Below are 21,973 nucleotides of genomic sequence, written 5' to 3'. Positions count from 1 at the left end.
GAAGCCAGGATGACTAAATTGAGGCTGTTGTACTTTGGCCACATCATCAGAAAGCATGACTCATTAAAAAGTCAATGATGGAAGTAGAAAGAAAGACTGCACACCAGATGGTTGGACTCAGGACCTGAGCAAGGCCATGGAGGATAGAGGGTCTTAGAGATGTCTCATCCACAGGATCACCATGAGTTGAGGTCAACTCAAGAGCAGTTAACAACAGCAACAAACAAGATTATATTTGATGCAATGTCAGAAGATGGAAAGTTCAATAATAGTTTTTTTTCACATGGTTGATATTTAGAATCTGTTTTTGTATTCCCCACTAATAATTTTTGAAGGGCTGAAGAAATATAGGCTGAAATGTCCAGGTATAGATAGTCTTTAATAATGTGGATCACTTTTACTGCATGGCTAAGAAGCTACATTTAGCACATATCCAACTATTTGGTTTACCTCAATGTTCAGATTAGATGCACTTGTTGCAGCACTCACAGAACCACCCTCCACCTGCTAGGGAGGATGAGAGTAGTCCTCCTTAAATTGGCTTCTGGCTGGTCAGATTCCATTGAACTTAGTCGGGCTTAGTTGTGAGTAGACATATAGAGAACTGCACTGAAATAATGGTTCTGAGTAGACATGTAGAACAGTGGTTCCAAAACTTAGGCCTCCAGATTATTTGGACTTCAGTTCCCAGAATTACTGACTGCTGACTCATTCTATGTGACAAGCTCAGGGGTATTAATGGTAGCCTTCTTAAGAAGAGCCTTAAGCCACAGTTCGGTTTTTGTCAAGCTGGTTAAGAAAAAGATAGCTTGTGTGAATACTTGCTGGGTTGAATAGGTGTCTCCCTGAGGCTAACAACATGGATCTTTCTTGAGGCACAATAGACCCCTGGAATGGCTGTCCATCTGCAGTATCCTCTTTCTGTTCTGAAGGCATTTTTCAATTTTTTTTGATTCCATAAACCCAGAAGAAGGAGGGGAGAAAAATTCCCAAACAAAAGGTAAAATAACTTTTATGAAAGGAAAACAAAATATACTGGATGATGAAAGAAAAAGGAACTGGGTAAAGAAGGAAAGAAAGAAAGAAAGAAAGTAGCCACCAAAAGAAAGAGGAAAAGGTAGATTTTAAGATTAGCTCATGTAGTCTCAAAAAGCTCTCTTTGATGATAATGCTGGGCCAGACAAAAGAGAATTGAGGAGATTGACTGGGAATGGACTAGACTGAAGCATGCACAATGGAAGAGACAGGGCTACTGCCAAAAAGACTGCTTAGCTCTAGCAAAAGGATGGGCAAAGTGTAGCCTGTGGGCACATAGTCCCAATGCCATTTTGAGCCCCTGCACAGCCAAAACAGGTTCCCCCCAATTGTGTCCCCCCATGTTACAGAGCATAGAGGGCATTTTTATTTTGGCGGGGTGCAGCAGGGATATTGTCCTCCAAGATCATGTTTGGGGACCAGAGCAGCCCCTTCCTCTAGAGGTTTCCAACAGTGGGCTGCACAGGTGCAATGTGACCCACAGAGACCTCAGAAAAGAATGTCATGTTCAAAATGCCAAATAAATTAATTCTCAGGTTTAACTTTCTCTGCTTTTTCATAGAAGTTAATGTCAGCATATCGGTACAAGTAGATATGAATCTGGAAAGCTTGCCTTTCCAAAAGCATGAGAGAAAGCAAAGTGCAGTTCTTTCAAAAGAGGTATGGAAGACCTGAATATTTGTTAAAACAAACCACTGCTTGTTTATAACTCCTAATTCAACCTATATTGTTTTGTTTCTTCCTGTTACTAGCATATTATCTTGACAAATGTCATTTTATAGCAACAGTGTGAAAATATGTTGGATTGCAGATGGGTTAATGGGAGCGGTTGCCCAGTATAGCTGCCAAAGGTTGCTATATGCACCTCTGCTCCAGAATGGGCTTCAAGATGTTAATTACTTTGCAGCAACATGATGTAAAACGGAAAAGAGAAAGTTATCTCATTTCACTGCAGTTTTTCTTCATTTCACTCCTGCTACAATTCACTCAATTGCTTTGCATGCAGATCAATCCTTGGCATCTCCAGATACCACAGGAAAACTAGAAACCCTGGAAAGCTTGATAGTATTGAGTTAGCCAAACCAGTGGTCTGACTCTGTATAGAAACAATCTCTATATTCCTGATGCTATGAAACAGAAACTGTAGGTTTCTCACCTTTCGAACAATGCCTTTATCCAGTTGTTGGTGAAGTACATGGAGCAATAGCCCCTTTAGAGTTTGTGAAAGTCTCTTCCTGACTCTTTCTGTGCCTCTGTGAGCTTCATATTCCAACTAGAGTCCCAAACCTTTATAATCCTGAGTTCGGTTCTGTAATTTATGGGTGGGGGGGGGGGGGGGGGGGGGGGCAGTCCCTTATTTTTAGATGGGGCTTTTGGTAAACTGACCCCCACCAATACCTTTGTACTTTAAAGTGTGCTAGAACTCAAGTGACTTCATTCATTTTAGACTCCCTACAAAGTAAGAATGAGATTAAATCCAGATGAAAAGCCATCATTAAACCTACATTAATCTTGAGGAAAGTTTAAATATTCTGAATTTATTACAGGTGACAAGGTCATTTGAGAATGGGACTGTAAAATGAAAATCTGTACAGTATTATTATTTTACTGCTGTTCGTAGATGTTCAAAAGTTAAAGCATGCACAAACTTATATGAGTATTTTTCTTACTTCCTGTGACTTTTTTAAGGCACCAACAACAAAGGATGTATGTGCAAAAGATAAAATGAATGATGTAAATAAAGAGATGGAACCAAAACCAGAGGCTCATCAAACAGAAAAATTACCAGTGCAGGAAGTTTCAGATAGAACATGCTCAGGTAGTTTAAGAAAATTTTGACCTGATATGACTTTATACATTTTGCTGATTCTATATTTATAATCAACAAAATTCCTTGACCATTCAACCATTCTGGTCCTTCGTATGGTAATGTGGGGTCTAGAGAGGTTGTTTTAGAATAAACCGCTGGAGTTGTGCATAAAGTGAAATACATATTGTTGTTTTCGTTAAATTGGCTTTGACTTATGACAACACTATGACTGACTTTCAAGAGCCTCCATCCTCAATAGTTCTGTTCAGGTTTTGTAAATTCGCTGTTTGTTGTTGTTGTTGTGTGCTTTCAAGTCATTTCTGACTTAGGGCTACCCTAAGGCAGACATATATAATGGAATTTTCTTGTTAAAATTTGTTTAAAGTGTGTGTGTGTGTGTGTATGTTTGTGTCTCTGTCTGAGTGTGTGTGACTTGCCCAGGGTCACTGAGTGGGTTTCCATGCCCAAGTGGGGATTTGAACCCTAGTCTCCCAGTGTCCAGCACTCAAACTACTACACCATCCTGGCTCTCTGCAAACTCATAGGTGTTGCTTTGAGTGAATTCACCTGCAATGGTGACCTTTGCTGTCATCTCACTATACATGTGAAAGGGATCTGGGAGTTCAAGTAGACCACAAATTGAACATGAGTCAACAGTGCAATGCTGCAGCTAACAAGGCGAATGCAATTTTGGACTGCATCAATAGAAGTATAGTGTCTAGATCAAGAGAAGTAATAGTGCAATTCTATTCTGCTCTGGTCAGGCCCTACCTGGAATACTGTGTCCAGTTCTGGGCACCACAATTTAAAAAGGATCTTGAGAAACTGGAGTGTGTCCAAAGGAAAGCGACTAAAATAGTGAAGGGTCTGGAAACCATGTTCTATGAGGAATGACTTGGGGAACTGGGGATGTTTAGCCCGGAGAAGGTTAAGAGGTGATATGATAGCTCTGTTGAAGGGATGCCATATTGAGAAGGGAGCTAGCTTGCTTTCTGCTGCTCCAGAGACTAGGACCCGGAGCAATGGATGCAAGATCTAGGAAAAGAGATTCCACCTCAACATTAGGAGGAACTTCCTGACAGTAAAGGCTGTTCGACAGTGGAATGCACTCCCTCAGTGTAGTGGAGTCTCCCTTCTTGGAGGTCTTTAAACAGAGGCTAGATGGCCATCTGTTGGGGATGCTTTGATTTAGATTTCCTGCATGGCAGAATGGGGTTGGACTGGATGGCCCTTGCAGTCTCTTCCAACTCTATGATTTTATGAGCCCAGATTTAGACATTTTGGTTTCTAGTTCAGTCATTTTGAAGAGCTGAGGCATAATTTGCTCTTGGACTCCCATGGTATCTGTAGAACTCCTCCTCCAGCAGCACATTTCAAGTATTTAGTTACTTCCTGTCATGTCTCAACTGTGCACAGAAACTAGCAACGTGACCTTAGTATTTAAGCTCCTAAATGCACTGCAGAAATAATCGTTTGAGACTTGCTAGGGAATTCTGGGAACTGTGGTTTTGTGAAACATTTAGCCTTCTCTGTCAGAGCTCTGGTGCCACAATAAACTAGTTTCCAGGATTCTCTAGCACTGAGTCAGGTCAGTTAAAGTGGTCTCATAATGGATTATTTGTGCAATATATAATATAATATACACTTACACTTAAGGATCTTATCTAGTTCCTTCATAACTGCTTTTCCAATTCTTTTAACTATTTGTGACTTTTTCACTGTCTTAAAAGTTATGTAACCCTTCTGTGGGCATTTCTTCTGTTTTCTAATATCCAAGTGTAACCCTGCTTTTTAACACTTTCTTTCTTAATTTATATTGACTTGTTCCAAGTCTTCGCTGTTGTCTGCTAGAAATATGGTGTCATCTCAAATTGTTAACTTTCCTTCAATTTTTATACTCCTTTCCCCGAGTCTCATCCCATTATTCAGATGGTATGTTCTGACAGTATTTACCATTGCGTCCTTCTGCACACATTACTAAAGAGTAACCTATGGTGCCACTGCTGTTGTGTCTGAATGTCTCCCCACCCCTGTACTGCTTCTGTCCAGTAGCTTCCCTCATCATGTTAAGGTATTTATCACATTGTTCTGGCTCCTCAGCAAAAGCCTGTTGAATTGGGGAACCCTACAAATAAGCCTGCTACTGTCAGTATTGTCTCTTGGGAGCATGCAATCCCAACATCATAGAAAGTTAGTATCATGGTGGAGATTATATATTAAAACACATAATCCTCCATTGTACTAATTCTTGGATAATCATAAAAGATGATATCTTTAATACATCTGAATGCAGGGATGAGCATTGTGCTGTCCCTTCAGATGCTGAACAGCACTGGCTATGTTTTCAAGGATTGCTGGGGGTTACAGTTCAACAGTATACGGAGAGTTAGACCATTCTCACTGCTATTTTTATGATTAAATGATGGAATTGAGCCAGCCCACTGCCTGCACTGACTACTAGAACAATGGACAGGACTATCTTTCCCCAGAGGCCAATTAAAATATTGCCCATTTCTATGCAGGAAAGCAAGTTTGGGAGCAATTCCAAATTCTTTAGATTCCACAACTGCCATTAAGTTTTTTCTCGAATGAACACATAAGCATATTTCCTAAACCTATTGGCAGCTTATTTAAGGTGAGGGTGTTAATTCTTTATTTTAAGGGAATCTCTAGATATTCAATGTATTGTCTCTAGTGTATGTTTGCCCCTTTTTCTATCAAAATTATATAATATTTTTGCTTGAATTCCTGGAATATTTACTGTTGAAATAATATTTATTTGCAGAGTTACTAGAAGACATATCTCTAAGCAACAAAAAATATTTTAAATGTGAAAACATAGAAAGACAGAAGAACCGAAGAGACAGGCAAGGATTAGACTTATTGAAAGAAGAGTTTGAGAAATTATGTACGGAAGAATCACTCCAGTCTACACATGATAGTGAGCAAAAGGAGAACAATCTGGGAGAAGCTGTAACTGAAAATCAAGAAAATGAAAACAAGAGAGACGAGCCAAAAGAAGTAGTAAGTGATAAATTGGCAACAGTAATACAAAGACACAAAACACCATCTAAATTAAAGAAACAATACATATTTACAGAAGCTGTTGAAAATTTGCATCAGGGATTCCCTTCAACAAGACGGTTGTTCAATACAAGTACCACAGGTAATAGCAGGCAGGCTAATACACACCCAAGTGATATAGCTGAGTTTAAGGGAAGTGGCTCTACCAGTGCCTATGAGCCATCATTTGGAAATACTACCAACACAAAGCAGGGCATTTCAGTACACAGCGAAGACCGGATTCCTACAGTATCAGCGGAGAAGAAAAACACTCTTATGCAAGAACTTTTTGGAACTAGCTCCATCTTGCAAGACAATAATCTGAAACCTAATTTTGAAGATGTGGGTAAGGAAAAAAAGTCTTTTTCACAGAATGAAAAGTTTTATGAGGACATTTCATACATGCATGATAGCTTTCAGTGTGGTGATTCCAAACAAACACCCATAAAGGGTTTTGATACAGTTTCCTTCTTGGAAAACCTTAAATAATTTCATGATAACGAAATTATGAATCTGTCATTTAAGATTTTACAGGTTTTCATCTTAAAACATAGTACTTTAAAACTACTGAAAAGCAATGTAATTTAATACAGTAGCTTCTGAGGATTGTTTTTCCTGTTGAATATAATTTAAATTACCTCCATGCAGTCCTCTGCACATAACAGAAATTGATTTCTTCACAAAAAAATAAACATGTGAGATATGCTAGTTTATACCTGACGATGAAACTTGCTTAAATATAGTGAATGTTTAATAATCTAAAATGAAGACCACTGATAGCTGTGCTAACAGAGAAGGTATAAAAATCGACCAGTTAAGAAAAGCACTGAAAGAATTTTATGAATAGGGATTGGTGCAAATATTTATTTTGAAATAGTAGTAGTAAATGACTATTTTCAGTTGTAGGTTCTACAATTTATGCTGACTCCATTCTAGAATCCACTCTTAAATGAATAAAGCAGTTAAAATTCATATCTAGCTACTAAGGTCAGGAAAGTGATTCATAATGACTGTCAGTGGAATTTTGATACAGTATTTTGATAACAACAAATACATGTAAGATTTATGCAATCTAATATGGACATATTTCAAGACTGCCAAAATGACTCTTTACCACAGTCCTATAGAAGAAAGTATGGGTGAAAAAGGGTGATTGCCAGAAAAGCAGTAATCTCTTTTATTAACACCGGCAATTTCACCTGTACTTGCATCCTAGACTGAGGAGAAGAAAAGAGCTGAAATAGTATTTTTTTTCCTTCTAATCAAACATTCTTTATCATATAATTAACTATTGTACTACCCACAGCTTTGTTTTCTTTATTGTCCAACACAGAACAATGTAAAGTACAAGTTAGTATGTATTTGTCAGCATGTACCAAACTTCACAATTGAGCACTATTTTGTTCCTAATAAATAAGGAATTTATCCTGTTACCCATTCTTTTACCTAGAATTGCGCAGCTGCAATGTTATGTCAGATAGCAAACACAGGCTGTCAGTCATAGAAGTGCATCTGCTCTACCAGTGCGAGCCAGCAGCACAGCTGAAGGTAGCACATGGACAACAACTGGGTACAGAGGGCTTGGGTTGACAGTTGTCTTATAGGAATATGAAACCCATTCAGTTACCACAGACAGATGTGGAAGATACAGATATGAACAGATTCATATGCAGCACTTCTGTGTGCAATACCTCAAGTTCTTTAGGAATCAATAAGACTTAAAACTTGCCTCTTAAACTGCACTGGACAGAAAATCTTTCTTTCTACAGTTTAAGATTGCTTTTTTAAAAAAAGACATTTTTCAACTTCAGAGCCGTTGATCTCCAAAGTAAATTACTGTAGCTCAAGCCTGTAAATGAAAAATGTAACACAATTTTGCTCTGCCATTATATTTAATAGGACTTGAGCATCCACGGATTTTGTTATCCACAGGGGATCTGGAACCAAACCCCAGCGGCTAACAAGGTCCCACTGTATCTATCTCTAAACGACCTTTATTTTGGAGAAACCTTGCTACCCCACCCAGACTTTCTAATACCCTGGATTAACAGAGTTTCTAAGAGTCACAAAAATTGAGAAAATCTATCCACAACCACTGTGGTGACAAATATTTGCTATATGTTTCCATGAAACCTGGATAAAGTACTGTTCTCCAGATACTATAACATATTTGCTTATATTGTGAGTTGCTTGATGGGGGAAATTTAGAGTGAATTCAACAAAGATTTTCCACAAAAAAACAAAACAAAACAAAACAAAACAAAACAAAACAGGTTGGAAGTTTTGTGTGCTAAAAATATTTTAAACTATTCTAGCGTACTACTGCCACATGTCATTTTCTGTCTAGTGCTATGGTCCTGTAAACAGTGGCATTTGGGAAGATAATTGGCTGATGCACAATTCACATAATTTCCCACAGCACCCTCTTTCCTTGAGGCCATTAAATCATGCTACATTGTCTTAATAAGAAGAGAACATAATACCAAGAGTAGAAAGGGGATTGAAGAAGAGCCATCATAACATGATAAATGACTTTCAATTATAATCTGGGTTTTGGGACTGATCAAAACTTTCTTAAAGAAGATTCAATGCTCAAGGAGGACAGAAGAGTTGACAGTTCAAAAGAAATAATGGGTAAGCTCAGATATCATCTGTGTGTCTTCACCAAGTTCGACTTAAAGTGACACTCAGTTTTCTTAGACAAGGAATATTCGGAGGTGTTTTGCCAGTTTCTTCCACTAAAATATAGCCCACAGCACCATGCACCTGGCTAAATAATGAAGTGTGTGGCTTGTGTGCTTCCACATCAGCTCTGGAGCATCATTCCATGTGAAGTTTAAATCATAACATTGAGTAATATGAAGATGTGCTCCAGCTAGGCTTTTTGTAGTTTTAGTCAAAGAAACCATTGTCAATTTAGGTCAAACTTCAAACATTCAATTTTGTGAACCATGCATTTTTTGTTTCAAACTGGAAAAAAAATCTTAAATATGTAATATATCCATCAGGGACGTTGTGAAAGCCTCATATTCAGTATAGCTCCTCTTTTGATGCTCATTGCAAAAAAGAATGACTTTTGAATAATATTAAGAAAACTATAGCATTACACAAACTATTGCTTTCAATAGAATTTAAGCATATTTAATCTGCAGCGAAACCGACAAACATAACTGGAACTTGAGGTCTGCATGTAGAGGACAGCACAAATAACATCTTACAAAAAGATAAATTATGTGGGCTTTATTATTTGATCCTAAACCCTTCCCCTTTCATTGGCTTATCACAGTACAGATGTTGAAAGGCATATATATGTTGCCTTTGATTAAGAAACAGAACACTTTTGAAAACATGGTGATGATAGGAATGCTGCTGAAAATGGATTGTCTCTCAGCTGAAAGGGTGAAGCATAATTGCCACAACTTTGTTGCAAACCACTAACCAAGATGTAATGCCAACACCACCTAAGAAATGAGAGAGGGATGCCGTAAGTCATTAGTACTGTCATAAACATGAAAGTACAATACATACAAGAAAACTATTCTGGTACTAAGTAAAACAAGAGGAGATTATCATTCCCATTCTTGTCATAATTGTATTAATAAAAAGAAATACATACCATACATACTCAACTATAAGTCGACCCCATGTATAAGTCAAGGGCAGGTTTTGCGAACAAAATTATATGGATTTTTATATGACCCGTGGATAAGTTGAAGTTAAAACTTTGGGGCATGTAACAAAGCAAGGTTTCAAGGAGAAAAGCAAAGGAAAACAATACCAAAGAAATTACAAAGGTTGAGCGGGTATAACTGTTCAAGATCACACTAAAGGCAGGATGGTTGAGAGAGTAGAGGGGGCAGGACAGATTATGTTCTTGCCTTTCACCAGGAGATGGTAACTCTTTTTAGAAGAGTTAAAATACAGTATTGGCCCGTGGATAAGTCGAGTGAGGTTTTTGAAGTCATTTTTTGGCTATAATTTCTAGACTTATACATGAGTATATATAATACATACCTGCTTAGGAGCAGTCCCTATTGCACATTGCTGAAATCACTGGAGCAGCCATTGCTGATCTAGGACTCTCTCTCCCAGCATGCTGCTTAAACCCACCTCCTTGCCCTATTGCTTAACCAGCATGCCTTCCAATTTTTTAATTTTTATTTCTCTCTGTGATGCCGGGGAGGGGGGGGGGTAAGTTAAAACAACGACAGACTGCTTGAGAATACCAGGTAGGAGGCAGAAGTGAGGGAGAGGAAGAAACTGACACCATGTGAGTGCACAGTGCCAGGACTGAAAGCCAGACGTTATTACACATGAATCTAATGCTACAACAGCAATATTGGCAGAAATTGATGGGAAAAACCCATCAGTAAAATGTGGTGTTGTAGTCATGAAGGGACGACAGACCAGCTACACCTCAGCCAAAGCAACATCTGATAAATAATAATAAATAATAAAACTTTTATTTCTACCCTGCTTGTTGTAAAAACAATCAAAGTGGCTTACAATGTTAAAAGAATACACCATAATATACAAAATATCCCCCCTTAAAAAAGAATTAAACAGTTTAAGATTAAAATTACACGAACAATTAAAATAATAACGGTGGGCAGAGTCTGATAAAGTTTGGCCACAGATGGATCTGATCTGCTTTAATTCCATTTTTAAGCCTTCTCTGATAATATCCAGAATGACAGTGGATGCTACAATTTAATTCTACTTTAGGGTGACTAAAAATGGAATTATGTGACCCTTTTAAATAATGGGACAAAAAAGAGTGCCCCCAAAAGGTGGATTGGGGCTGCCTCATATCTGCTTGTCCCTGAACTGCAGCACGCACACACTGTGGCCCCAATCCAACCCACTGCTGGCCCAAATTGGAGCAGAAAAGATCCACTCTTTTTTGGAGTGGTTTTGGGCTGCCTTAGGTGTCCCTGGTGCAAGCCCAAGGTGGCTTCTGGGCGCTCCGGGGGGGGGGGGGGGTGTCATCAAAACACCACACCCATGGAGCAGCTGGAAGCTGCCCCTCCCCGTGTGATTGCCGAGCACAACTTTAGGGTGTCTTGGGGGCATGCGCTGTCAAAATGCCATGCCCCAAAGCTGCTGGGAAGCTGGCTTTTCCAGGCTGTCTGTTCAGCCCCTATGTCTCCCACTTAGACACTTGTTCCACGGTAGCTGTTATCACACGAGAAGCCAGTAGTCCCTGGTGACAAAGTCATCATATTCTACAGGAGGGTTTATCCAGCATTTCAATGGGCCTGGAGATCAATTTTCTGCCTTGTGACTATAGAAGCTGCAGAGTCTGCCAAAAATGGTTAATAAAAGAGCACCAACCCAAAACAAAAAGTTGCTAGACATCCAGTTTTGGTTTTTAAAGCAAGTATTTGTGTATGTAAAATAGTGCAAGCATGGAGCGTTGCAATCTATTTAGAAGATGAATTGTAACTCCTAGGTTTCCAGAAGCAATTCACCCTTGATTCTTTGGCCATAAAAAAGGTAGTCCAACAAATCTCCACGACTCCAAGGAGACAATGGTTGCAGACAACAGCTAGGAAGACTGCAGTTTCCCCAGCCCTATACATAACTATGTTCCGCAACTGCTTGTGAATTCATACAATGCCAATGTATTGAAAATGGGTCACAATAAATGTTAAGACAGTAAACAGATGCAATTCAAAGGTGGAGAAGCATTTTATCAATCTTACCTGCCACTCCTGTTGGAAAAGCCACTAAACGTTCTAACGGAGCTAACCATTTGCTTGGGAGCACAGTTACTGGTTCTGAGTAATACTTCCAAATTAGTGAGATCATTAAGGCAGCCTGGAATACAAAAATTTTTATTAAAAAAAGTTAAAGTATTTTTGCATTCAGTTACATATTCAGCATTTTTGATGTCTACTGAGTTCTAAAACTTTGCATTGTCATTAAGAACAACCCGATGCCAAAAATGAAAAGGATTTCAAAGTTATTAAAAGAAGGTAAGAATTCCTTGCCCCAGAAAATGTAAATTTGCTATCATAAAATATCCATGGCACACATCCTGCTCCTGATTTGCTATTGTTCTTGGCCTGAACTTTAGGAGTAATGTTTGTAACCTTTGTATTGATTTCAAGAGTGCATAGCACTGGTCACAGCCCTGCATGACTTGCTGTTGGACAAAAAAAAAAGGACACAAGGGGATGTTTACGGGGCTAGTTCTTAATGGGATGGAAATCTGCACCTGGTCCTGAACTATACAACTTCAGACTGAAGATGGGTGAAAAGGGTGCGTTTATGTGGGAAGAGTGAGTCATGTAACCGAATACTTTATTCATACAAAATACAACTCTTCACACAGGAGACTAACACTATGGAGAAGGCCAAGCAATACTCGTTCTCTCGTACATAATTTTCCCTATGTGATAAGTGCTTCTGATTACAGACATTGGCTATTAATACATATTGGGGACATATTCAGTGTAGTACTAATGTACCGTTTGAAAATATCTAGTAACTTGATTTTACTTACTTGCAAGATGTAGAACACAATATTTATAACCCATTTTATTTTGGCCAGTTGAGCAGTTCGTGTTTTCACTGTTAAAAGAAAAATATTTTAGAAACTAGTTTCTTTGCATAAGGGACAAGCAACTGTGGGAGGCTAGGGGATCATGGAGGGGCTACACCTCCACTTCAAAATAAGAGAGATCACACACGCACCATTTTTGACTTCCCAATATCCTCTAGGGGCTGCAGGTGGCATTTTCACCAGACTTTTAGGCCACCAGTATACTTCTGGTTTTTAAACAAGCATTTTTCTGGGCCTAAAATAAATAGCCTTGGAGTCTCCAGAATGAGGTGAATACACCCCCATACCTCCTAGAGGGGATTTGGGAGCATTTTGGTGATCCTGGAAAGCCCTGTGGGCTGTGTGTGGCCAGCAAGCCATACTTTGCCCACTAATGCTTTACACAGACTAGTCTGGAGTGGATAAATTACAAATAAAAGTTAAAAAGATTTATTTTTAGCTTAAAATTTACTATGACAAGAAAAATTCAAACAAAACTAAATGGGAAGATCATTTTTGCACCCATTTCACAGATCCCTTCCCCCCAAGGAGTCTTGTCCAGAGACCTTGGTTTATGAAATGAGGAAAAGAGAAACTTGTGTGTTTTGTTGTTGATAACCACCCTCGAGTCGATCTCGACTCATGGCAAACCTGCGGATGAGACATCTCCAAGATCCCTATCCTCCACTACTCTTCCCAGTTTCTGCAGATTCATACCTGTGACATCCTTAATTGAGTCCATCCATCTAACGTGCTATCTTCTCTTCCTAATTCCTTCCAGTTTTCCCAACATTATTGTCTTCTCTAATAAGTCATGTCTTCTTATGATGTGAACAAAGTACGACAGCCACAGCTGAGTCATCTTTGGGCCTAAACAGACAGGCCAAAATAAAGCTGATTTGGGTCACTTTGGAAATATGCTGTTTAAATGATGCATGCGTCCTAAGAGGACGGAAGCCACGCCAAAGCCTTGCTCCAGGCCTAAGCACTGGAGCACAGTTTTGGTGCATCTTCTGGCCTCTTAAGATGTGTGTGTCATTTAAACAGCATACCTCCAAAATGACCCGAAGCAGATTTATTTTGGCCTGTCTGTTCAGGGAAATTTCAGCCTTGATCTGCTCTAGGAGGCACCTATTTGTTCTTTTTTCTGTCCATGGTATCCTCAGCACTCTTCTCCAGCACCACATCTCAAATGACTTCATTTTCTTTTTGTCCATTTTCTTAATTGTCCAGCTCTCGCATCCATACATGGTAATAGGAAATACAATTGCTTGTACATTTCTGACTTTCATCCTTGTATGTTTCTGGATACTCCTTCCCAGATTTGAGTGGTAGATTCTCCCTGGCTTCTTTGAAACTCAAGGGTGGTAATTATACAGTCCTCTAGACCAATGTTTCTCAAGCTATCTGCAGTGGGGAACTAGCAACTTTTCCCCATAATGTGCCAGGGAGTAGTACAATATTTGTGCCCATTAGCTACAACTGTTTCTTGCATTGCTGGAAACACAGTTCGGATAAGCTTGCTTTGGATCCTATCCTGAGAGAAAGGTAGGGTATAAATCTAAAAACAAAATACACAAATAAATAAGCAGCCAATGGCTTGCAGACTTGCCCTAGTCCATGGACCACCACTTTGAGTAGCACTGCTCTAGATGATCTTTGACTACAATTCCCATCATTCCTCACCATTGGCTATGCTTGCTAGGGCTACTGAGACTTGTAATCTTAACATCATCAGGAAGGCCACATGATTTTACCCTGTCCTAGGGACACTGGTTTACAAGGCTCTATAACTAAAAACAAACTTACAAAAACCGTCTCTGGAAATTTTTGGATCTGCAGGTATGCAAATTTTGATAGTCACATTTTATATTTTTGTCTTAAAAAACCCAACAACCACTAATAACAACAGAGTTGGAGAAAGAAAATAAAATGGCAGAGAGATCAAGGCTGAAATATTATTAATATGCAAATATAAGCAGCAAGTTTGTACCATGAGTCTTAAGCTTGTCAGTCATTTTGTTAATCTTCCTTTCCAGTCGGGCATATCTGGCAAATTCATCCATCATACTTATGGTAGAAAGTTCTTGCTTCATGTTCTGAATTTCAGATCTCATCTGAGATTCTTGCTCAGCATCCTTTTGTAGTAACCTTGATATCTGAGAAAAAGACAAAGATACCTGAATAGCAATGCCTTTTTTTCTCTTTTTACATAAAATTAGACCATCTGTTTCCAGGACTAACCTTGTGGCAAGTCCATCCATGCAAATCATGAGTTGATTAGATTTCTTGGACATGACTCTGTCCATCGCAAACATAAATAACACAAAACTGAAGCACTGATACAACCCCATAGGAAGGAACCTATTTTTAAAGCAGTTTTTCCAGTATGTGTTTTGTGTCACTTTTGTGAACCTACAGTTCTGTTTCTATATCAATCTATATTTTTAAAAACCATATTAAAATAAGCAGCATATTTATGTGCAAGTGTGGTTTTGCTCTCAAAATATTAAAATGCATATCTGATACATTTAAATTTGAAACAACTGTGTCACAGCACTGGAGAAGGGCGACATCTGATGGATATCGAAGTTTTGTGCCACAAATTAGTCAGAGATGTTGCTTCCATCATTACATGTAGGAATCTGCAAATAATCTTCTCAAATATTCCCAACCGTGAACTCTGATGAAGTAACACAATTAACACAACACGAGTAACACAATTATAGCTATCCACAACAGGCCATTTAAGTTCTGCCCAGTTTCTATTTTTTCAGTGTTAAATTCACCCTATTTCTACATTAATTTGTTATTTTTTTAAAAAGTACAAAACTTTACATGCCTTTTTATGTACATCTTCCTAATATATGAACTTTTCTGGAACACACTTTGTTCCAAACATGCAATTTTTCCTAAATGAACGTGTTTTGCATATTTATACATACATATATGTGCACCATATTGTATATGCACAATATGTATACGTGCAAAATACATGAAAAAGTAGAAATCAGACAAGAACCGAACGCTGTTAGAAGGCTGGGTTTTTGGCTTAAACTTTTATAATTGTTTTAATGAAAAACAATAGATCTGCTTATTACATTAGTACCATGGAACATTATTTTATGTATTAGAAAGCTTGACCAGCCATGTTATAATGCTCTTTTCTAACATTATATGATCTGCATCTTTCAATAAAACTTTGGGAATGATATTGACAATGGTATCCTATATATAGCAATATAGGGCTAAATCAGAAGAGCAAAGTCCTAATCACACTACAGAAATTATCCTGTTTGAGACCGCTTTAATTGCTCTGGTTCAGTGTTAGGGAACCCTGGGAATTCTAGTTTATTGTGGCACCAGAGCACTCTGACAGAGAAGGCTCAATGTCTCACAAAACTACATTTCCCAGAATTCCCTAGCATTGATCCAGGGCAGTTGAAGCAGAATATTTATTTATTTATTATTTTTATCCTGCCTTTTTCCCAAAGTGGGACCCAAAGTGGCTAACATACATAAAAATTGGGAATAACCAAATTGGATGACTTCTGCAGTGGGTTTTGGACCCAAGTGACAAGTTTCAGTTCAGGTGCTATGGCCACTAGCATCGATAACAACGGTTCTTTTAAAAAGTGCTCTTCTAAAGGAAGTTGTTTTGATTGAAAGAGCCAGAGTGGCGCAGAGGTTTGAGCGCTGGACTGTGGAGTCCCACTGGGTGACTTTGGGCAAGGCACGCTCTCTCTCTCAGCCTCAGAGGATATAGCAAGTGCATTTGTTATATTGTTTAGAGAAGCATTCCCAGAGGTGAGACCCTCTCTGACCCAGGAAGCCTCCTTCTAACCATCCATCAAGAAGCCAAGCCCTTCCTCCAGTCCATCTGCCTTGGTCCAGGCCTCGGAGGTGGAAAAGATCTGCTGGACCTGATCCTATTCCCCACCACCACTCCCTTCTCCTTTTGTGTCGTGTCTTTTAGATTGTAAGCCTGAGGGCAGGGAACCGTCTGACTAAAAAAATTGATGTACAGCGCTGTGTAAACTTACAGCGCTTTATAAATAAAGGTTAATAATAATAATAATTTCTATACGGTTTACAATGTGTAAGCCAAATGCCCCCAACAAGCTGGGTATTCATTTTAGCGACTGCTGAGTGGATCCAGAGCCCTGGCTGGGACTGAACTCAGGACCTTGTGGTTTGTGAGTGGCTGCAGTGCAGACGTTTAACCGCTGCTCCACCAGGATGGCCATGGCAAACCCCTCTGAAGCAACCCTTCACCTCAGGGTCACCATAACTGTGAAAGGACTTGAAGGCAGGCAACAATGGCAAATCTAAATAAGAGCTGACTATGAGGACTTCGAGGCAGAGTGGCCTAGTGGTCTCAGCACTGGCCTGGAGACCAGGATTTGATTCCCGAAACCCACCTTGGGCAAGAGTCACACTCTCTCAGCCTCAAGAGAGGGCAATGGCAAACCCCCTCTGAAGACATCTTGCCAAGGAAGCCCCAGGGCAGGTTCCCCTTGGGGCTGCCCTCAGTTAGAAACAACAACAGCGGCAAATGGGAATAAGGGCGGAATATGAGGACTTCGGGGCAGCGTGGCCTAGTGGTTTGAACATTGTCTACAACTCTGGAGGCACGGGTTCGAATCCCGGCTCGGCCATAAGTCGGGAAAGACTTGAAGGCACACAGCAACAAGGAAGATATTTATGTTATGCGCGGATCGGGGCGCCGCCGTCGCCATGGGAACGGGCGCGCGCGGTGTGTGTGTGACGTCACTTACGACGGAGGAGCAGGAAGGCAGGAGGATTTTGAGGAGGCTGCAGAGGAATACGGAGCCCAGCACCAGGAGCCACGCGCCGCCGTCCCTCACGTGACCGGGCTCCGCCGGCAGCGGCGGCACCTCATCCATCTCTCACCTGCCTCCCTCCGACAAAAAGGGCAGGTTGAACACACAGCGCTAGCGTCTACGGCTCGCGTCCGTTTAGTCCCACTGCGCAGGCGCGCATGTCGGCGGCTTCCGCCGCCGCCGGCTCTGAGCACCAGAGGCTATTGTTCACAACCAAGCTCTTCGAGTTCTGACCTCGCCTACTATGCGCATGCGCATACATCACAAAAAAGAGTACCACGCCCCTTTTGTGACGTAAAAGAGGGCGGGGTTAAAAGGAGGACGATGACGACACGCCTCCATCAACCAATCAACAAATCTCGGTCTCCTCTTTGGCTGAGGAGGAGCCAGTTGCAGTGGACAGGTCTCCCTTCCTTTCGCGAGGGTAGAAGGCAAACGGTTGTGATTTGAAAGTGGTCCCGCGAGCGCGGCCGCCCAATAGGAGCGCCCGGCTGAGGCGCGCGCTCGAGGGAGGGAGTGAGCACGCGCCCCCCTTCCCTCAATCCGGCTGGATCCTGTTGCGGCGCCGCTGGCGCTGCTGGGATGGTTGCGGGAGGAGGAGGAGGCAAAGAGGGGGGGTCAGGCAGGCGGGCACTCTCTCTCTCAGTCGCCTGTGCGCAGGAGTGGGCTGGAGGGAGCAGGAGCAGCAGCCGCGCCAGGCCCAGCGCTCCGACCTTTGGGGAATAAAGAATAACAGTAATACTAATAAAAAGCACAAGGAAACACCGCGGGCTTCTCCGAGTCCGGCATCCCAGCTCGCTCCGCCATGCCGAAGAGAAAGGTTGGCGACGGGGAGAACGCGCGGCGGCGGCGGCGGAGGAGGAAATGACGCCCGCTTTCCTCTCCCCTTCATCCCTTCGTCGCTCATTTTATCATAAGGGAAAGAGAGCGAAGGCGAAGCGGACAGGGCTTCGGCCTGAGGGGCCCGAGTTTTTCACGCTCATATTGGCTGCTGGAAAAATAACCCGGTTTGGCCCCGCTTTAACTCTTTTTCTGGGTCAAGGCTATGGAATTCTGGGAGTTGGAGTTTGTTGTGGGCCCAGAGCGGAGGCCCCACAACAAACTCCAACTCCCAGAATTCCATAGCAAAGAGACAAAGAGTTAAAGCGGGGCCAAACCGGGGTATTTCTCCAGCCTGGACGCAGCCATTATTAGCTCCAAGAATGGGGGAGAGGGGAGGAGGCGTGACGGTTATAAATGGCTGCCCTTTGAAGGCCCCCCCCCCCACTGTGTTTTTAAAACGCTGGGGCGGGCTCCGTTCCGCTGAGGCGCCCCTCCCTCGTCCGGGGCGCGAGCGTCGCGCAGTTCGCAACGTACGGAACGTTCCCGTAGAACCTCCGGAGTAGACGTTGCGCAGCGGCGGGAGAGGGGCGTGTCCGCGGTGACGTCACCGCCCGGGAAAGACGTAGCGCGCATGCGTTAATTCGAACAAACCCATCCCCTCACTGTCTCATATATTGCCTTCTTCCATTGCAGGTGAACGTGACCGAAGAAGAGGTAAGACGTTATTAGACTCCTCCCTCCGTGTTTGGGGCTTTGATTGATGTGTTCCCTCTATCTAGGTCCTCCTCCAGCGCAACTCTATGGTCGACTTTAAAAGTTTCACTGAAAGACCTAGAGATTCCTAGAGAGACTACTCTGCTAGGCATTTGTAGCTCCTCCAGGGCAGTTCTATGGTCAGTGTCTGTGGGACGTTGACCACAGAGTTGCCCTGGAGGACCCAGAGCTTCCTAGAGAGGTGTCTTCTCAGGTAAAAACATGGTGGTTTTGCTCTTTGTGGTTTTTGCATATTCACAGGGTCTTGTGCCCCTCCTAACCCTAGCAAATATGGAGGGACAAGTGTAGCGAAGAAGCTGTTAATACCCATTAATACTGGTTATTGTTAATGCCAGATTTTTCATTTTGTTGTTGTTGTTTGTTCTCGTTTTAGCCAAAGAGGCGATCAGCACGGCTGTCCGTTGTAAGTAATGTTATATATTATTAGTAGTAGTAGTGTTTTCTTATATCTGGCCTTTCTCCCAACAGAGGGACTCAAGGCTTTGGGGTGGTTCTTTATTTGTTTTTTGTTTTTCCGTGATAGAAGAGGAACCTTTAGTAAAAATGAATGTGGCTTTCTCTTTCAGAAACCTGCTGCTGCCAAAGTAGAAGCAAAGCCAAAAAAGCCAGCTGCAAAGGTGAGTTTCTCCCCCTGCTGTTGTGGCATGTCAAAGGAAAAGGCATGTTCAGGTCTACAGTGCCTTTTATTGGGAGCTGGCTGGAAAAAGAACCTTTCATTTCATTCGTGGGTCATTGCCAAATGTTCTCAGTGGACTGCGTTGAGAGATTTTTAATGCTTTCACATTATGTCAGTGGCGACATTAGGGTTGTCATCACTTGGTGTGGTAACTCATGGTGTCACAATTGGTCTGCTCCACTATACCACACCATACCAAATCCTTAATCATGTTTTTTGTCCTAATGTTACTCATAAATCACAATTCCTGTATATCACTGAGTATAATGGCAATAGTCATGACATAAAGAAGGAACAACATTAAAATTATCGTAACTTAAAGGGATGCAGTGGCCTAGTGGTTAAGACGCCAGTTCTGGCGATTGGAAGACCAGAAGGTTGGCAGTTAGAGGCCTGAGTGCTGCATGATGGAGTGAGCTCCTGTCACTAGTCCCAGCTTCTGCCAACCTAGCAGTTCAAAAGCATGAAAATGCAAGTAGATAGGTACCACTTCTCAGTGGGACGGTAACAGCATTCAGTGGAGTCATGTTGGCCACATGACCACCGGAGCAGTCCTCTGACAACACTGGCTCTTCGGCTTAGTAATGGAGATGAGCACTGTTCCTACAATCGGTTATGACTAAACATTCATGTCAACAGACAACCTTTGCCTTTTTTAAAGGTGTAAGTTACAATGTCATATGCACAGCCAAAATGTATTCTGTGTTCATGTGGTTATAGGAGCAGTTTGGTAAAATGTGTGTTTTTAAAGAAAATTTTAAAAGAGTAAAAATTTTACATCATTTTTTTAAAAAAAACACGGGTACGTCCCACTGTGCCTCTCCCGCTTGAGCATTTTAAGGGGACACAAGTGGCAGATTTTTGGGGAGCAATGGTGTCACCCTCCCCCATTTGGGTATCACCTGGAGTGGTCCGTAGCCCTTTAGCGACGCCTTGGATTACGTAGAACTATTCAGAATCTGAAAACTACATCTGATACTGCTAACAGTTGCCGATCTCTCAGTAGGCTTGTGACATAGGTATTCAAGCAATTTGTTAAGGTAGTATGAATGTTTTATGCTAACTTCATATTACAATTAATACTTAGAAACAATATAAAATTCTTTCCTAAGCTGATAATAATAAATCAGTGGAAGCGGGTAATTCACAGATCACTGTGTTTCAAGTACATCGCCTGTCACAAAAAAAAATAGGTTTAATAACTCCCATGTGCAAGGTGCTTGAAATGTGCAAACAAAAGATATATTGATTTAAAGTGATCATACAGATATTTGAAATTCTACAAAAGTGAAAGTGTCTTTACAAGAAAACATGCAAATGGATATATTCAAAATAATGGAATATGCTTCTGGTTTTGAGGTGCATAACTTACCTTAGTGCTAAAAGTGTACTAAACTACATAATTTGGTTGCCCCCTTCCATCCAGCCCCACCGGCCCGGTAGATGCTCAAATCCTATGATATTAAAATGGTGTCTGTTGTATAAAATTTCAAAATCAAAGGGAGGGGAATATTTTCAAGGTGTGGATGGTGGAGTCTGTGGGTGCCAACTGTATAAAGCAACACACATGAATAAATCTCATCCCTTTCCAAGAGCTTGCAGTCTAAATTTTGATAGTGGGTAAGATCACTAGGATTAAAAGGGACAGATAGATTTTCATCACACCATCCTTGTTAACCTATCTGCATGCATCATTATTGTTTGATTTGGTGCAGCAATTAAGAATTTTATGAATTAATTGAACCTCAACTATGAACTCAGTAGGTTGAAGGTTTTTTATGGGACTGAGCACTTGCCTGCCTGATACTGTGGAGAACTGAAGGAGACAGAATATATTTTTTTCTGTGTTGTTCATGTTGTTTCTTCTGTTTTTATTGCTTTTTGCTTGCTCTTAATATACTGGTAGGACTAAAGAGGTTATTTACAGTTAAGGACTTAGTAACTATTTCTAATAAAAAATAAAAAGTTCAAAAGGAGTCCTGGGATGTGTAGCTTTTTTAGACACCTGTACTTGGGCAGAGAAGGCTAAAGACCTTGTAAAACTACAAATCCCAGGATTCCGTAGGAAGGAGCTACAACACTTAAAGTGGTTTCAAACTGCATTATTTCTACAATGTACCCATACTGTAGTACTATCACCCTTACTCTAAGCATCAGTTATTACTTCCATTTCAAGCAGAGAAAAATCTGATTCAGTACAACTACCGTAGTTGAACATTCTGTGTGTATTTTACTGTGTGTGCAGACGATGTGCCGCATTTTGTTTTGATGACGTGAATGAATGAGAAAATATTTTGCAAAAAGAAACAAGTTTCTCAGTGTGGTCAGTTGTTAATCTTTATGTTACTCTTTTTTTGACACTGAACTGAAAGCCTTCCTGATCCATTCGCAAGAAAGTGCGT

General features: G+C 41.0%; 3 protein-coding genes across 3 annotated transcripts in view; 2 read left to right on the top strand and 1 right to left on the bottom strand.

Annotated features, from left to right (window-relative positions):
- The first annotated feature begins 1,459 nt into the window (after positions 1-1,459).
- LOC121925555 (lebercilin-like protein) lies at positions 1,460-6,588 on the top strand. Its single transcript, XM_042457831.1, has 3 exons — positions 1,460-1,695; positions 2,725-2,854; positions 5,631-6,588. Exons 1-3 carry the CDS (start codon positions 1,540-1,542, stop codon positions 6,395-6,397), a joined length of 1,053 nt encoding a protein of 350 aa, XP_042313765.1. The 5' UTR covers positions 1,460-1,539; the 3' UTR covers positions 6,398-6,588.
- A 2,545-nt stretch (positions 6,589-9,133) lies between these two features.
- On the bottom strand, positions 9,134-17,549 carry GET1 (guided entry of tail-anchored proteins factor 1). The gene is made up of 5 exons (XM_042457837.1): positions 17,234-17,549; positions 14,449-14,614; positions 12,417-12,484; positions 11,614-11,728; positions 9,134-9,369 (listed from the first exon to the last, which is right to left on the bottom strand). Exons 1-5 carry the CDS (start codon positions 17,360-17,362, stop codon positions 9,296-9,298), a joined length of 552 nt encoding a protein of 183 aa, XP_042313771.1. The 5' UTR covers positions 17,363-17,549; the 3' UTR covers positions 9,134-9,295.
- A 364-nt stretch (positions 17,550-17,913) lies between these two features.
- Positions 17,914-21,973, top strand: part of HMGN1 (high mobility group nucleosome binding domain 1) — a 1,114,480-nt gene continuing 1,110,420 nt past the window's right edge. Inside the window, exons 1-4 of the mRNA XM_042457838.1 lie at positions 17,914-18,119; positions 18,815-18,835; positions 19,269-19,298; positions 19,462-19,512. Coding sequence (XP_042313772.1) covers positions 18,105-18,119; positions 18,815-18,835; positions 19,269-19,298; positions 19,462-19,512 — 117 coding nt within the window. The 5' untranslated portion in view covers positions 17,914-18,104. The remainder of the gene's footprint in view (positions 18,120-18,814; positions 18,836-19,268; positions 19,299-19,461; positions 19,513-21,973) is intronic.

This window comes from Sceloporus undulatus, chromosome 3, assembly GCF_019175285.1.
Source record: "Sceloporus undulatus isolate JIND9_A2432 ecotype Alabama chromosome 3, SceUnd_v1.1, whole genome shotgun sequence".
Classification (NCBI taxonomy): Eukaryota; Metazoa; Chordata; class Lepidosauria; order Squamata; family Phrynosomatidae; genus Sceloporus; species Sceloporus undulatus.
Note: the sequence above shows the minus strand (reverse complement) of the source record. Positions and strands in the feature narration are given on the sequence as shown.

Excerpts from the sequence above, each read along its gene's own strand:
- LOC121925555 (XM_042457831.1), top strand. The coding sequence starts at position 1,540 with ATGTTCAAAATGCCAAATAAATTAATTCTCAGGTTTAACTTTCTCTGC. Across the intron at positions 1,696-2,724 it reads GTGCAGTTCTTTCAAAAGAG|GCACCAACAACAAAGGATGT; the intron begins GTATGGAAGACC and ends GACTTTTTTAAG. Across the intron at positions 2,855-5,630 it reads TTCAGATAGAACATGCTCAG|AGTTACTAGAAGACATATCT; the intron begins GTAGTTTAAGAA and ends ATTTATTTGCAG.
- GET1 (XM_042457837.1), bottom strand. The coding sequence starts at position 17,362 with ATGGATGAGGTGCCGCCGCTGCCGGCGGAGCCCGGTCACGTGAGGGAC. Across the intron at positions 12,485-14,448 it reads TGACAAGCTTAAGACTCATG|TGAAAACACGAACTGCTCAA; the intron begins GTACAAACTTGC and ends TTCTTTTAACAG. Across the intron at positions 9,370-11,613 it reads TTTTCCAACAGGAGTGGCAG|GTGGTGTTGGCATTACATCT; the intron begins GTAAGATTGATA and ends CTCATTTCTTAG.